The sequence below is a fragment of the Argentina silus genome, assembly GCF_951799395.1.
Source record: "Argentina silus genome assembly, chromosome: 13".
Classification (NCBI taxonomy): Eukaryota; Metazoa; Chordata; class Actinopteri; order Argentiniformes; family Argentinidae; genus Argentina; species Argentina silus.
Genome location: NC_139667.1, coordinates 7,469,025 through 7,484,996, shown reverse-complemented (window position 1 = coordinate 7,484,996; position 15,972 = coordinate 7,469,025). Strand labels below are relative to the sequence as shown.

General features: G+C 38.3%; 2 protein-coding genes across 4 annotated transcripts; one reads left to right on the top strand and one right to left on the bottom strand.

The window, feature by feature from the left end:
• Window positions 1-3,082: 3,082 nt before the first annotated feature.
• vsnl1b (visinin-like 1b) lies at window positions 3,083-4,035 on the top strand (the record flags this gene model as incomplete). Of its 2 annotated transcripts, XM_083684043.1 has the most annotated exons (3): window positions 3,083-3,244; window positions 3,424-3,639; window positions 3,838-4,035. In XM_083684043.1, the coding sequence occupies 3 exons, from the start codon at window positions 3,083-3,085 to the stop codon at window positions 4,033-4,035; spliced, it is 576 nt and encodes a 191-aa protein (XP_083540169.1). The 2 variants fall into 2 exon arrangements, with proteins under 2 accessions (XP_083540169.1, XP_083540170.1); XM_083684044.1 differs by lacking the exon at window positions 3,424-3,639.
• Window positions 4,036-6,005: 1,970 nt separating this feature from the next.
• On the bottom strand, window positions 6,006-15,843 carry smc6 (structural maintenance of chromosomes 6). Of its 2 annotated transcripts, XM_083683833.1 has the most exons (27): window positions 15,756-15,843; window positions 15,056-15,220; window positions 14,838-14,955; window positions 14,415-14,520; window positions 14,122-14,258; window positions 13,934-13,995; window positions 13,743-13,823; window positions 13,540-13,641; window positions 13,157-13,276; window positions 12,964-13,059; window positions 12,591-12,737; window positions 12,365-12,453; window positions 11,993-12,163; window positions 11,344-11,522; window positions 10,898-11,099; window positions 10,605-10,719; window positions 10,315-10,475; window positions 10,074-10,209; window positions 9,792-9,872; window positions 9,439-9,609; window positions 8,860-8,997; window positions 8,511-8,656; window positions 8,068-8,193; window positions 7,796-7,901; window positions 7,557-7,709; window positions 7,112-7,209; window positions 6,006-6,802 (listed from the first exon to the last, which is right to left on the bottom strand). In XM_083683833.1, the coding sequence occupies exons 2-27, from the start codon at window positions 15,194-15,196 to the stop codon at window positions 6,712-6,714; spliced, it is 3,273 nt and encodes a 1,090-aa protein (XP_083539959.1). In that variant the 5' UTR covers window positions 15,197-15,220; window positions 15,756-15,843; the 3' UTR covers window positions 6,006-6,711. The 2 variants fall into 2 exon arrangements, with proteins under 2 accessions (XP_083539959.1, XP_083539958.1); XM_083683832.1 differs by lacking the exon at window positions 15,756-15,843 and having other exon boundaries at window positions 14,838-15,184.
• Between the last annotated feature and the right edge of the window lie 129 nt (window positions 15,844-15,972).

Sequence of the window (15,972 nt, the reverse complement as noted above, 5' to 3'; positions counted from 1 at the left end):
GATCAAGCTGGGACAATGTTTTTTTATTTTGAAAATCATAATGAAGAATATAAGAGAATAACTGCTGACTGGATCAATAATCTGTACTGGTGCTAAAGTTCTCTTTGTATTTAATATCTCTTGTTTGCTTTTGTGTTGTGAGATTTAAATAGAGATCATTCATGTGTGTATTTAACCTGGCTGTGTATCCTATGTGAGTATTAAATCAAGAAAACAAGGCATTATAACTGAGTTGATGAACATCTTTCTTTGTCATATAATTGAACCACTTGAATGAAATTATGTTGTGATGGGATAGTTATACTGCTGAAACTGCAAATGTTGTCTACACAGTCAGTGTTAGTTCAGTTATTTTGATAGAAAAACAACACATAATTCAAAGAAGGGGATCACATACTTTAATTGATAAAAAAAAGAATTTAAATTTAAAAAAAAGCATAGCCTCTGCTACGTGGCTCATTCCACTGAGGTTTTACATTGGCAGATGGCAGCTGAACATACAGAAGCTAGGCCAACTGTAAATTGCTGCATTAGGCTATAGCCTACTTGTAAATGGGGGTTTTTTCTGTTACAATTTATATGTTTATTGAACTCTTACGAAACATCTTGCAACAAGAGAGACTGAAATCCTTTCATAAACAAATATTCATACATTGTTGGATATTGCGTGTTCTGGTCCTGTGATAATTATATATACCTATAATGCAATGTCATTGTTTATGATGACCCGGGCTACAAGACATAAGGCGTAGGCTATGTATTATTTTATTCACGAAAATTAATAAACCAAGCAGTGGAGCAATATAGGCTACATTAGCAACAGTCAACATAAGATCAATTTGTGATGCACATTGCACACGGGTGACGCCGTGTGTCTGGAGTCGCATAACCAAAGACTAGCGTGGGATCGGTCCCTGCTGCGCCTCATCTGGAATAGCATCGGAAAATCGTTATTTTTCTCTCTGCATTCTTGAGAGGGAGAATTTTTGTGGGAATATTCCCATTTGGGCAAATTTGATAATCGGAGGTGTTTTTTCTGGTTATTAGGCTACTCGACAGTGCAGACTTTCATTAGCAATATCATCACCAACATTTTATTAAGGTAAGAAATATGTGTCTGCAGAGATACAGTAAATGTCTTTTTTGTCGGCATGGGATGTATTTCAACTTCTGTCTTGATTAGAGATAACAAAGCCTAATTTATATTCACAATGTACACCTTAATTAGGGTTTTTCCTCCTCTTACACGTTTGAATGAATGAGATATGGGGAGAGGTTTGTCATTCTATTTGGGGAGAGGTTTGGCACCTGCGCAACCATTAATGAAAGCATTATTGCGTAAAAATAGGAATATCACGAATTAAATCATTGAATTAAGAAAAATATAATTAGAATGCATTCATTTCATTGGTTTTTTTTCCACCTGTCACGAGAATGATTAATGTAGAACAATCCATATCGTTTGCTATGTTGACTAATTTTTCCATATTTTTCACACGATGCGCATGGGAATATGTCAGGAGAAATAGACTAGAAGAGTATGGTAGGAATCTTACAAGGATAAATCTTACACCACTGCGTCGTTTCTATCGGAATGCACTAGCATCCTCCCTGTCCGAACAGCGGCTGATAGCATGAACTGGATCTCAGATATGACTGCCTTTACTAGGCTATGTGCAATTGAATTATATATTTTTTCTTTACACATGTTACTGTTGAGCTTTTGTGATGTGCAGCGCATCATGTTTAACGGTAACATAACGACGCTAATTTAAGAGCAAATATTATAGAGCCCTCCGACTCTGAGCCAAACGTAATCAGTTTCCTCTGAACATTTTCGTTTTGTCATCTTCGTGCAAAAATGTTGTCCTCAAGGTCATTCGATGCATAGTAATGACTTGGGCACATTCCTATTATATAACGGCCAATTCCTCTCAACAGAGCCTTATTAACGCATCATCTAAGTCTATGTCATTTGAATAAAAGAAAATATATTTTTTTGCGCTGAATTTTAGGTTGCACAACCAAAATGGCATAAGGCCTATGTCAATGTAGCGTGCGTGTATGAAAGCATAGCCTATTACCTCTGCAAAGAGGTGTGGACCTTTTTAGATCAAGTGGTAGTGCGCCTGTGCCCTGAAATCACATTTGTTGGTTCAAGCATGATTCTGGCTTCTCTCTCTCATTTGCTACTAATGTACATCTTCAAGAAGCAATGTATGCAAACAACAAAGGTCATTTACAGTTTATGTTTTGCCAGATTGCCCTTTGAGTTTTTACGATCTTACCCTATATGACTACATCTCTGCATCATGATACAGTATCTGACTATTTAAGATTTGAATATGTCAGACCGAGTATAGCTCTGTACAGCTCTGTATAGCTCTGTAATTAGTCAATCTAGCGTGTTTGGTCTGTGAGGTCATTGTTGCCTATGATTAGATGATTAGCTGATGTTGCCTCATTACCTAATCTTTGGCTTTAAATGACTGATTACCAAGAATACAGCCTTGCCCATGTGATTCAGATATGTGTGCTCTCAGCTGACAGTGGGACACACAGATATCATAATCACTCATGCCATTCATCACTTTCACATTTTCCTTTAAAGGCCCACTCAATTTTCATCCATGAGGTGATTTCTAGTGTGGTTATCAAACTTGAACTGCTGACAGAGCCCAAACATTCTGAGGTGTTGTTGTCACTGTCAGGCTACAGGTAAAATAGATTAGGAAAGATGATAGTAGCCAAATGATCGGACACTTGATGAACTGGTCATGCTGACAGGGATCCAGCCCAGCGTGTGAAGTCAGTCCAGAGACTGTGGTGCAAACAGATTTAGGGAACAGAAATAGAACACTGGCATCAGGGAAAGCATTGGTGCCTGTCAAAAGGTATAGCTGTGGAGTGGTCATCTTACCATTAGACATGTTGGTCACACCTGACATTAAGGATGCCCCTATACTTGTGTAGTAACTCTGTAATTACTCTACTAACAATATTGTAATAACATGTTAACAGGCATGTTGTATTCATAGTAAGTACAAATGCATTACTCATGTGTTGTTACACCACAGGAAACATGGGGAAACAGAATAGCAAGCTGACTCCTGAGGTAATGGAGGACCTTGTGAAGAGCACAGAGTTCAATGAACATGAGCTCAAGCAATGGTATAAAGGCTTCCTAAAAGACTGCCCTAGTGGCAGACTCAACTTGGATGAGTTCCAGCAGCTCTATGTCAAGGTGTGTGAACTATAGTTACTGTGCCTTCTCTATTTTGCTGCACAAATCAATGGCTTGATTGTTTCATCCTGATAATCGCTATCTATGTGTTTGTATTGAACTTTATTGAAGCTGCAACAGAGCAGTTCCTTGTTAGAAATGGCTGAATTGTTGATCTTTGCTGTCTCTCTCAATTGCAGTTCTTCCCTTATGGCGATGCGTCTAAGTTTGCACAGCATGCTTTCAGAACCTTTGACAAAAATAGTGATGGCACCATTGACTTCCGAGAGTTCATCTGTGCGCTGTCCATCACGTCCCGTGGCAGCTTCGAGCAGAAACTCAACTGGGCCTTCAACATGTATGATCTGGATGGTGATGGTAAAATCACAAGGGTAGAGATGCTGGAGATCATTGAGGTATGGAATCAAATCAAAGGTTTTAATTTGTACTTGACTGTACTGATTGATGCTCAGACTGTATGTGCTTAGGTTATGATCAACAGTGCTCGGCAGAGTAATCATGGAGCATGTTAACCAAGACATGTTCACCACTCTTCTTACTACAGTTATTTTCTCTGGTATGACCTCACTTATATGTCTCATCCCTGTCTGTAGGCTATATACAAAATGGTCGGCACTGTGATCATGATGAAGATGAATGAGGATGGCTTGACACCAGAGCAACGGGTGGACAGGATCTTCAGCAAGATGGATAAGAACAACGATGACCAGATCTCATTGGATGAGTTCAAGGAGGCAGCAAAGAGTGATCCGTCCATTGTGCTTCTCTTGCAATGTGACATGCAAAAGTGAGAGAGATCGCCTGCATCTACACACTTTGGACAGCAGCACACGTTTTAATGTCTCATTAAGTTCTCAGCCATTTCCACAGGAAAAAAAAATATGCTTGGACTATTTTTCAATGGACTCGCTTCTTGTGGTTGTATGCATGAGAATGTCAATAGCAGAATCATTTTGAATATAGCTTATACAATATCATACATTTATATTTTCAAACCTGCCAATGTGAATTGTGCAAAGTAATCCTATTCATTTCGATTCAACTTGAGCTTGTATATCAGTGAAGCGCTACATTGAATTATGTTCCTGCAGTATTTAGAATCCATGTTCACTGCTGCAGCTACTGTATGCTACATGCTGGTAACAAACAATAATTCCTATGATAATTGTAACTGTCTCTGATATCCAAACTTCTTGAGCTCTTGGAGAATAGACAGATTCCTGTTTGTTCCAAATGTGTTCATACTTTGGAACTTAAAATGTAGGTTCTTTGCATGCATATGTTATGTGTTAAGACTATACTCTCTTAATTTTTTGCATCCTTAGGTGGGTATAAAAAAGAAGCCCTCCAAAAAGCGTTTCGTATTGTTGCATGGGATGTACAGTAGTGATTTATCAGACCATTTAGTTCATATCCTGAGGGAGCATGCTTCCCTCCTTAATACTTAAGTGTATATGTGCCACTCCAGTTCTTGAAAGACAGCTACAGTATTTGGTTCCAGGCAGTTATCTCTGATGGAGAGCATTTGTTTAAATTTAGGCCCAGCAATATCTAACAAGACTACAGTTAATCTGCCAATGATATGCCATCTCTTACATTGTATTGTACATCAGAATTAGGCCATTGCTAATTCATCACAACCAATATTAAGCACTGTATTCATTTCAAGGCTGATATTACCCCATGATAATTCAGAATTGGTTGGATTTGTCAGACTGCCCGTATTATTTACATATAATGAAACATCATGCATATCAATATGTTTACAGTAATGAAGAGCACTGCAAAATGTAACAATCTTCGCTTTCAAGTTTGGTGTTCTGAGCTCAATCTCTAGGGAACTCTGTGAATGCAGCTCTTTTTCCAGTGCTACAAAAGCAAAAGCCTTACATATGTTTACTGGACACACTGCATTCCTACCTACAGTACGGTACTTTTGTAAAACAACTTTTTATTGAAGGTTTCATCTTCTAATCTATTCAAGTTTTCAATTATCTTTAATGATGCAGAATCCTCAAAGCGATACAATAGATGTTACATAAAGCTTATGAAACAAAGAAGCTTCCTCCTGTTTCAAATGTACAATTCAAGACTATTATGGCTTACGGCTATTGTGAAAATGTACTTTTCTTTTAACAGTTTCTATTTGCTATTCCTAGGCTATGCAAGCATGGACTTTGTGTCTGCTTGTAGTCCACTCATGAAAGTGGAAGCTGGCACAGTTATTAACAGTTCTGGAAACAGTGTCATTGAGATTAAAACGTCATAGTTGATCAGTCTATATTATTTGTACAGTATGATCCAAACTCAATGTCAAGAATCTTTGTCTGGTAAATGTTTATACTACATATGAAAAATCTGATTCAAAAAGATAAGCAACAGAGTTTCTTTGATTATTTTATACATGTGGCATGTGTTGCACCCTAAATTATATGGTTAAATTACTTATGTAGTGATTAAAATCAATAAAAACATCTACGGGCTTTTTCAAAAGGCATGGTCTGATAAGTGTGCTGGAATTTATGGATCACTAAAGAATACTACACTGATGGTTGATCCTGTGTTATGTCTAGAATAACCAAAATAAAAACGATGCAGGTCTAGACATGGCTCAGTTTTCCAAACTTATAAGTCAATGTAATGCACGTGTTGCTTTGGGTGAGCGACTCAAGCAGACCATTCATTTTCTCTGTGTATTTTCTTTCATTGTCTGTTGTGTGGGTCATGTGACTATATTTACAGTAGGTCAACTAAGATTTGTAATTGAATTTTATTGTAACAGCAAGAATTCAAACAACGTAATAAATTAGCAGTCACACAACACATAGTAAATATCACATCAACATCATAAACGTAAGTCACATCAGCTTATTTTAAAATTTTTTAAATCAAAATGCAGCACTTCAGCATACTGTACTTGTGTGTAAAAGCAACCAAAAGCCTTATTACAAATGGGAAGAACAGTGAACTAAAAGTATGTGAGGAGTTGGATTACAGTAAACTGAATATGAATGAAACCACAGCACAGATACAGTTATGATCAGGAAGTACAGTAGGTGGAGTTTGTGGCCATCATTAAAATAAAAGATACATCTTGATGTACAGTATAAAGATTACACGGTATTACTAACTACTTTTTTTTGCACAATTTAAAATCAAAATATACATCCTGATGTATATAAATTACACAGTATAAATGATATGTAAAAGTGACTGTGTTGAAAATAAAACACAGAACGTGAATGCACACAGATGCATATATTTACAGCACACAACATTCCTCATGATTCGTTATGGTGCATTGACCACAGCATCCATATCAGTAATGGATATCTATCCAAATCTAACAACAGTACATGATATATTCATAGTTTATATAGGCCTATTCAAGAATAATGGATCTTGGCTTATAAGCCAACATGTTTACAGCAAAACTTAGCTCCATATATTTTAACACTGTGGCTAAGTTACCTACGGTCTTCATCTCCTGTGTTGACCCTGTCCCTCTCTGGATCCTGAAGTTGATGGATTTTGATATGGTTACTTTTTGGCAGATTGCTGAAAGACATTAAAAAAGCAAAAAAAAAATCCTCAAGATCAAATACTCAAATCAAACTGTATGCACCATTTCCAAGCAGGACACTTATATATAACATATAATCTTTTTTAACAGGTTTTTTCACAAATGCAGATGGAAAGGACGTTGAATTCTTACAGATGTATGCTATTAAGGATGTATTGTCTTGTTATGGGAAAAAGGCAGAGTTCATGAACAACAAACCCCATGCAAAACATTTGAAAAACACCATGCATCACATTTAGGCTTTGCTCCTTCATAGGTCACTCTGACACTCTGACAAAGGTTACCTGGTGCTTAGGGGGGTGATGAAGATGAACTGACGAAGGTGTTGCCGTTCTGACAGCTCCAGGAGGAGATCCAATGAGATCCGGCGATTGTGCATATCCTTTGTATAACATGAAGGTCATTATTTGTCTATGGTCATCTTTAACTTTGAAAGGTATGATTTGAGGAAACATGCATTGAACTCAAATGGGATTCAGTCCAATGGCTGCTTCTAATATATAATATATGCCATGTAGCTGACGCTTTTATCCAAAGCGACTTACATTGCAGTGAGTGCATACATTTTTTCAGCGGGAATCAAACCCACAACCTTAGCGTTGTTAACGCCATGCTCTACCAACTGAGCCACAGAGGACCACATATATGCTTCTGGGTACTGAGAATAGAGTGTAGTTTACACAGTGTTGATTGTCTTTAAATCTCCCGTCAGATATTTGAATGGCTTACCATGTAGACGTCGAACTCGTCGAGGCACCTGAAGGGCGACTCTGTGATTTCCCACAGGGACAGGATGAAGCAGACAGTGGAGAAGGAGCGCTCCCCGCCAGAGAGTGATCGCATGTCACTCATAATGTCATCCTCACGGCCTGGCGGCTTTACCTATGCGTGTTCAGTTAGATCAGGAAAGCCAAAACAGACAAAAGCCTAAAAGCTGATATAACAGATATGAGGATTAACACACATACCGAGATTGAGAGAGTCTCATTGTTGTGATCAAACATCATAGACCCACAGCAGTTCATCTTTATGAGGAAATTATTAAAGTACAACTTGCATCTTACAGAAAGGGACCTATATTGGAAAGGCAAAAAGAGAGGGAAAAGCTGTTACACTGTTTTTAATATACAAAACAAATTAAACAATGGTGTTTATTTTGATGACTCACTGATGACTTATCAGATGTGGTGTCTTTATAATTGGACTGTGCTTTTAAATACATCAAATTATTGACAATTACCTCCGCATAATTTTGTACCGGTTCTGCCTGTCAGACATGATGTTATCAAGGCGATCAATGAACCTCTTCAGATCTTTCACTTGGCTGGATTTGTCTCTGTAGTTCGCAAGGGCCTCTGCATACTCTCTAATGAGGAGACAAAGACAGTATATCATTTATATTATAATTCAAATGTGTGCATTTAAACCAACACAATAGTTGTAATAGCCCCATTTAATCAAAACCGGTTTCCAGATGTTTCCAGAAAGCATTCCTAATCCTAGACTAAGTGAATTCAGTCCAAGACTCTGCTTATTCTGTGTCCTGGCAACTGCCCCAACAAGACATAAACCTTTACTACTAATGCAAATTCATCATCATCATCATCATCATCATCTTTTAAAAACTATTTCAAAAATGCATTAATTGGATTGATGCATATTCCTGTTCGTGCAATACTGTACCTGACCACCTTCTCCTGGTCTCCATGGCTGCTCTCCTGTAGGCTGATTCTCTTCCTCAGCCGTGTGATCTCAGTGTCTAGGCTCTTCGCACTGCGATCAACATCCTGGCGCTCTGGACTGATCTCTTTGGCTTTTTCCACAACCTCCTGTCAACCATTCAAATACTACAGATTTAGAATTAATGTGCCATGAACAGTCATCTCAAGACAATGTTGTCACCTTTTCATATTGGCAAAATAAGGTGCAGATTTAAGGTAATAACTAGAGCACATGCAGGAAACTTCAATTGATAAAGTTTCTTGGCAAACACGGTCAAGTTCTACATTGTTCAATGACTGGACTAGATTACCTGGACGATCTCTGCTTTAAGAGCAAGATCACTTCTCATAGCCTGTATGTTGTCCTGATGATCCTTCAGCCTCTTTTCCAGAATCTTCAGGTTTCGCTCGTGTCTACCGCACTCAGTCTCTACCTTCGCCTGTTCTTCCTGTTAAACCAAGACAACAACAACAATCCACCATTTTATTGACCTTTAACCTTTTGGATGGAAGTTATGTTCCCTATGTTCATGTTATTAATCAAAGCAGCCTATGTAAGTTCGAAAGCTAGCTACGTCTCTAGTTATTTCCGCCAGATAAACGGGACAACTGCTCCATGTCTATGGCTGCATGCTAGGGTGGTGCCAATAAAATCATGGATAAACAAAGTTATTATCAATGAGAACAGTTTGAAGTGTGAGACAATCACCTATTTCAGTATGGATAACTTAACTAAATCAGCAAAGACAATTGAATAATAATGTGTATACCTTTTTCTATACTGATCTGATCTGGTAATAGCAACTATTTACTAGTCTCGCATGCCAGGCTAACACAGCAGCTGGGGAAAGAGTTATCAGTTTCATAGCAGGCACTCACAACATTCTTACCTTCAACGGCTCCATCTCCTCAGAAAGCTGCTCTATTCTATTTCTCACATCAGCATACTTGCAATCAATATCCATCGCCATTTTCTCATGCTTGTCCAGTTCTTTATTTGCTTCGTCCACATTTTGTTTTTCAGATTCAATTTTCAGCAGGTTCTCTTGGGCCACTTCCTCCTATAATGTTTGATGAGTGTACTACTTTCAATTTCATTATAAACATGTAACAAATTATAGATAAACAAATAAACAGGCTACAAAAAGCCACATTGTGTTAGCTGAGGAACAATGCTCCCTGAAAACATTGTGAATCGTAACCGGAAATTATAGCTTTCCCTGGGATGGGTTAAAAAACTCACCAAGGAGCTGATATCATCAGTCTGCTCCTCCTCAACGTTCTCCAGCTCTGTTAAACTTGCCTTGACCTGATTCACAGTAGCCTACAGTGGAATCGACAGGTAAGTATATGCAGATACTATAAATATTAAATGTCATACATAACTCAGAGATAACATCTGATAACATCCAGCGTCAACACACAGGAAATAACCAAGGTATGAGTATTTTTCAATTGCACTGCGTGTTGTTTGTGGTGAGCATGCTTCCTCTTCCACCACAGCACTAGTGGTGCAACATATTACCAGGGTCTTTTTCAGGGTCATGATAGTGCTGTGCAGCCTCCCCTCCATGCGCTGGATGTCCCCCGTGACAGAGCTCAGGTGGAGATGAAACCTGTTGAGCTGAGCCTTGTAGTTCTCCAACTCTGACTCCAGCATGCTGTCAAAGACCAAAGAAAATCAAAATACAAAATCAATATGGAACTTATATGTATAATGGAGATTTACTAAAAAAAAAATCTGCTTTCATTTCTTATTTACTTGCCTAATTTCTGTCTCCAAGTCTCCACCAAGGTATTTCGCCATGCTGAAGTCTGGAGTGTAGTAACGGTTCGTGTAAACCTGGTCTCCATCAGCGGTAAAAGCCTCCCGACAGTTTTTGGGGGGCTGGCTTTGCTGCATCACCCTCCTGGCGACATCTTTCTCCTACAATCAAAATAGAGACATTAGTCTACATCCAAATATGTTAAAAGTTCAAACCATCCTCATTTGTACTTGTGATGCATGCAACATGCAAAGATACTTGATCGAAGATGTCTTTTATGAGAAACTTACTTTGATGATCAGAATTGTTTCTATCCCCCTCATATCAATCAAACAGTTGGTGATCACTGGGTTTGCTATGATAAGTGTGTCAAGCACTGATGGGTATGCCAAATGATGTACTCCCCTGGAACAGAAGAACGAAACAGAATATATATAGATGATAAGTACAAAATTAGCTTTACTGTCTTATACTATATTGATACAAATAAGATATTAGGCAACATAAACAAAATCTTCTCAAGCAGTCTATACAATTTCTCTAATACCAATTGAAAAACATAGGTATAAATCTTGGTGCTCACCGCCCTCTGACATTGTATACACTGTCTGTGTAAGGGCTGACAATGATCTGTGGCCTACTGCCCTTAGGGAAGAAGTGCAACATCAGTTCCTGGAGGACGGCCTCATCCCTGTAATTGTCACAGCAAAAGGTTTTCATGAAGCTGCGCAAACAGCTCTCCACTGCCACAGCTAAAGCGGGATCCTTCAAGTTGATGCACGCACCTGAAGGAAGAAACATGCAGATGCAACGTTAAATGTTAACAACGTTAAATATAATACATACAATATACATATATACAATATGTTTGTATTATAAGAGTTAAAATGTTCATAAAGTAATAATATGTTTGTAGATGCCAGTTAACAGAATGTTTTTCAGTGTACTGTAATTGATATGCTTATCAGTGAAGTTATTATGAAAGAGAATTTAGCCATTTTTTAACTAACAGAGTTATTAAAATGTCACCTATTGGACCGATAGGTTTCTTGATAAAACGTCCTTTGATGTGCGCTTTATCAATGGTGTCCAGCAGGTCAGGCATATGATCTCCAAACCTCTTTAGTTTATTTGATCGACTGGCCAGGAGCTGGTTCTTCCTCTTCAGTTTGGACTCAAAAGAGACCTGGATGTTCTTCTCCTCCAATCTAGCATTAGATCAACACTTTTCATGTCAGTCACAGAGTTGGTAGGCCACATGTGCTGTTCTAGTGCTTTTTAGTCTATTCTTAACTTGGAGGGACAACAACAACTACACAGCACATAGTACTTGGCGCACAACTCTCTGCTCTGTGCACAATCCCCATTCAGTTGTGTCAGGAACAGAAATACAATATAACATAACAGTGAAATATCAAACTTAGAGGACTTTTTTGCAGAAAATAACCTAGCTAGGCTATTTTTGCTGTGGTCTTCAACTGACTCACTACACCACTTCACCATTAAGCTTCTACACACTATGAGATGTGGTCCTAAAGTAGCTTGTGGGGTATACTGTACATGTACTGTAGGTACCTGTCAGACTACAGTTGCAGGGGCAAATATCATGCATCTCTGACTGAACAGTGACAGGCAAGCTGGTGAGGTTACATTCCAGGATAAGAAATAAAGTGTTTACCTTAGCTTCTCCAACTCCTCCTTCCCCTTGAAAAGTGCCTGTTGCTTGTCCTTGATCTCCTGATTGAGCGATGTACACTCAGCCTCATGCTTCTCAAGCTGCTCTCTCAGAGTAGATATTCTCTGCAGTCGCATCGTGTGCTCGGCCTCTGCCCCGTTGTTCAGACTCCCACTATTGGGTGGGGTCAAAGGTTATTTCAACCATAGTCAAAATTACAAGAGTGTGATTGTTCACGTGAACATTCAGTACAGTATTACCATTATAAGACTACAATGCAGGGATTTATCATGTCTATTGCAGTAACACAGTGTACAGTAACAGTGTACAGTATAGCTTTCAAACATTGACTAATGCTTCCCAAATATCACTTACCATTTTTTCGCTTTGTTAATTCTTTCCTGAAGAAGGCTCTGTTCCTTCTCTGATTGTTTCAGTTTGTTCAGAGCACGGAAATAAACCACCTAAGAGAGTTTTTGAATGGAAGGTAAAACTCAAACAAATTCTGTTACATTTTAGATGCTCTGTGAATATGTTACCAATGGCTAATGTGAGACACTGTGTTGACGCTGTATTTATGAAAATGAGGGGCGCTTCATACCTCCTGTTCTTTGTGAGCTTTACTCTTTGCTTTCACTTGCTCTTTCAACTTCCGACTGTCCTCTGACAAAGACTCTTCCTCCTCCCTCAAAGTGTCAAGCTTCTGCTGGACTTCCTGGAGTTTTGTCTCAGATAGCATGATTTTATTCTGGGTGGGGGCGGAGGAGAAGGTTAGGGTTAGGATTAGGGTTAGGGTTAGGGTTAGGATTAGGGTTAGTTAACTGAAGTTGTTACACAGACCGTGCTTTGAAGAGCATGCATTATCATTTGAAATACTAATTATTGACATGATCAATCAAAAGTGAACATTGATAACATAAATACACAAATAACTAGGGACAAAATATTGACAGAAATATGCTACACACAAATACCTGACAGAGCTGAAGGTTATCTTCATGTTTGTGTTTACTTTCCTCTGTTTCTATGTCTTCCAGTAATAGTTCAACCAACCGCTCCTTTTCTCTGACCTGAAATTGCATTGCAAATATATTATTCAAATAATTTAAAAAAGTGTTGTATTTGTGTCACTGGTAAATGTCCAACATAGGACCATAAGGAACATACCAAACACCATGCCATCTTTTTCTTCAGGTCCTCCAAAGTTGCCTTCATCTCACCAAGGGATGACATATTATCATACTTCTCTTTCTTCTGCAAAAACTCCTGTTTGAGGTCTTTGAGACACTGAAACCAAATCATACATTTTGCAATTTCACTAAATCAATGAACAACTGCAAAAAGTTGACATGAGTGCCAATGTCAATTGCCTCTACTATGACACACTGCTGTGCAAATCAAACACCCTTCTGAAGCTGCAGTCCAAAAACTGCTATCTAGCTACAATCAATTAATTCACAGTCATTGATATTTAACATTGAAACATACATAGCACATTTGTAGTGGTTTAAAAGGGCCCCAAAATGAGGATTTCCATTCAGTAGTATTACCTCCTCTTGTCTCTCAACCTGCTCTCGTGTAACTGCTTTAGTCTGTTTGATGTGGATGTAATCCCTCTTCATCTGCTCCAGTAGAGTTGCTTTCATGAAGAACTGGACATAATGTACCACACAAAGAATTAGATTTATACACAGAAAACAACTGGGACAACAAAGAACCACAGAAGTTTACATCAATCAAATTACAACTGTACCTTATACTTATCCCCTTCACTTTTTGAATGAAGAAACTGTTTACTCATTTCTTGGTTAAGAATTGAGACTGGGTTATCCACCTGTGATATACAGGAAACAGCTCAGGAGATTTTCAATAACGGACATGTGCAAGTATTAAGAGTTCCACACAGCCAAAAAATTGACATCCAATTTGACAACATCTACATACCTGGATGTTAAAGTGGTCTAAAATTGCTGTCAATTCCTCCTTTCTATGAGAAACTAACTGCCCTGGAATACAAGGTGAAAAAATCAAGACATAGATCACATTCATTGCAAAAAGGATAGATGGATGAATTAATAATAGACAGACCAACCGACAAGAGTCTAAGAACTTATATTTTAGGCACAAATTACCTGTTTTACTTTTCAGCCTACATGTCCGACAACCATCACTTGAAATCCGCTGCTCGATGTAAATGCATTCTCCATACACATCCCCTTTGTACGCATCAAGTCCTCTATTCCGCAGTTTTACTGTGACAGTTGCTGTGCTAGAGATAATTTATCCAAATAAACATCATTCTATGATTTTGGTCTATCATCCATGTCATAAGAGGCAGTCTTAACAATTATCATAAAACAATTGTGTTATGGCATGATTGACTCTCATTTGACACACTTAGCTACAATAATACACTGTAACTTACTTTTCTCCATTCTTCACAAAACCCTTCAAAGATACTCCTCTGTTTGTAATGGTGGCCTTTCCACCAAGACCCACAATAAGTGCTGTCAGGATAGCACTTTTCCCACCTACAAAGCCAATCATTTGACATCATTGGACATATATTTACAGTATCATAATACATGCAGTAGCTGGGGTCACATTTAATCATAAGATGAATCCAGAATACATGACTTGTGTGACTAAAGGTAATTACATTAACTGGATTGTTCCTTTCAAGGTGAGTCTCAATATGGAACATTATTGTATAACATCTAGCTGTCTGTATTACTGGAGTTATGGTAAATGTTGGGGATGGAATATAGGAGTAAGACCAGGCATAAACAACAAACAATAGGCCATGTCTTTATGATTAGCCAAATATTACAAAATAACACTCTCTTACTTCCATTGTTGCCAACAATGAAGTTCACATTGGGTCCGAACTGGAATGGACCAAGCAAATGGTGACACATGAAATTCTTTATGGTGATACTTTCGATGACACCAATATCTCCCAGACCCTTAAAGATATTGAGAAAACAACATACACTCATAAGAATGTTGGAGGCAATTGCAAATAAATCCCAAGTAGAAATCACATTATTCATGAGAGCCACTGACTGTAGGAGAGGTTGAGTGGTCATTGAAAAATGGTCCATCATGGTCCATCCTATCATCCTCTTCCTGAGTAGGCAAAGCCTCCACTCTACGGTTCTTGATGGGTGTTGCATCACAAAGAACTTTGCCTCTTCTCTTATTCATTCCAACAGTTTTCTGATCAAACAACTTAAAGAAAAAGAAAATATCTGCATAAGTGATAGTAGTTTATACCATGGAACTCTGGAGACACATAGACTTCAAATAACTTCGAGTTCATCACAGATATTAGAAGGCTACAGCCTACGTTGCACATGTGTCTAGTCAGGAAGCCATGAATGTTGACAATGTTGACAATGTTGACACATCATTCCAGAACGCAGCAGGTGTGTGAGTGACAGCTTCAGTAAACATTGACACGTTTTAACGGATATGCATTGTTTAACCTGAGTTTTCAGGTTCCATCCACGACATAAAATAATAAATGGGTGAATTATTTCGTCGACATATTATAAAGATTGCAAGGTCAGTGAGTGCAAAAGTTCAAGAGGATCAGCATTTATAGCTCAGTTTTGTTCAATTGCATGGCTTTCACGTGGAGAATGACATGAAATCTTCTCTTGCATTACGCTAATTAGACTGCTGTACGTTTGAAAATCAGCTATGAAAAGTAGATTTATGATATATTTGAGGGGCAGACAAAAATATTATTGAGCATACGCACCCGTGTCAGTCGCAGACTTCCTGGTGAACATGTTGTGAAATGTGTGGGTGTGTCTTAGCATAGTTTATAAATGAGGAACTAAAGCCAGTTTGGTCTACCTGATTAAAATATTTCGCTCTCTCTTCTCCCATTAGGTGGCCTAAGGGCTTCCATGGAAGAGATCGTATGTGCATCTCTAGAACTTTAACCGCAGTGTTACAACTGGGGTATTTGGGCT

Bases quoted from the DNA above. Each gene is read 5' to 3' on its own strand.
- smc6 (XM_083683832.1), bottom strand. From the start codon at position 15,165: ATGCAACACCCATCAAGAACCGTAGAGTGGAGGCTTTGCCTACTCAGG. The intron at 13,060-13,156 runs GTATGTTCCTTA...ATGCAATTTCAG, and splicing joins AAAAGATGGCATGGTGTTTG to GTCAGAGAAAAGGAGCGGTT. The intron at 8,657-8,859 runs GTAATCTAGTCC...AATGGTTGACAG, and splicing joins TTAAAGCAGAGATCGTCCAG to GAGGTTGTGGAAAAAGCCAA.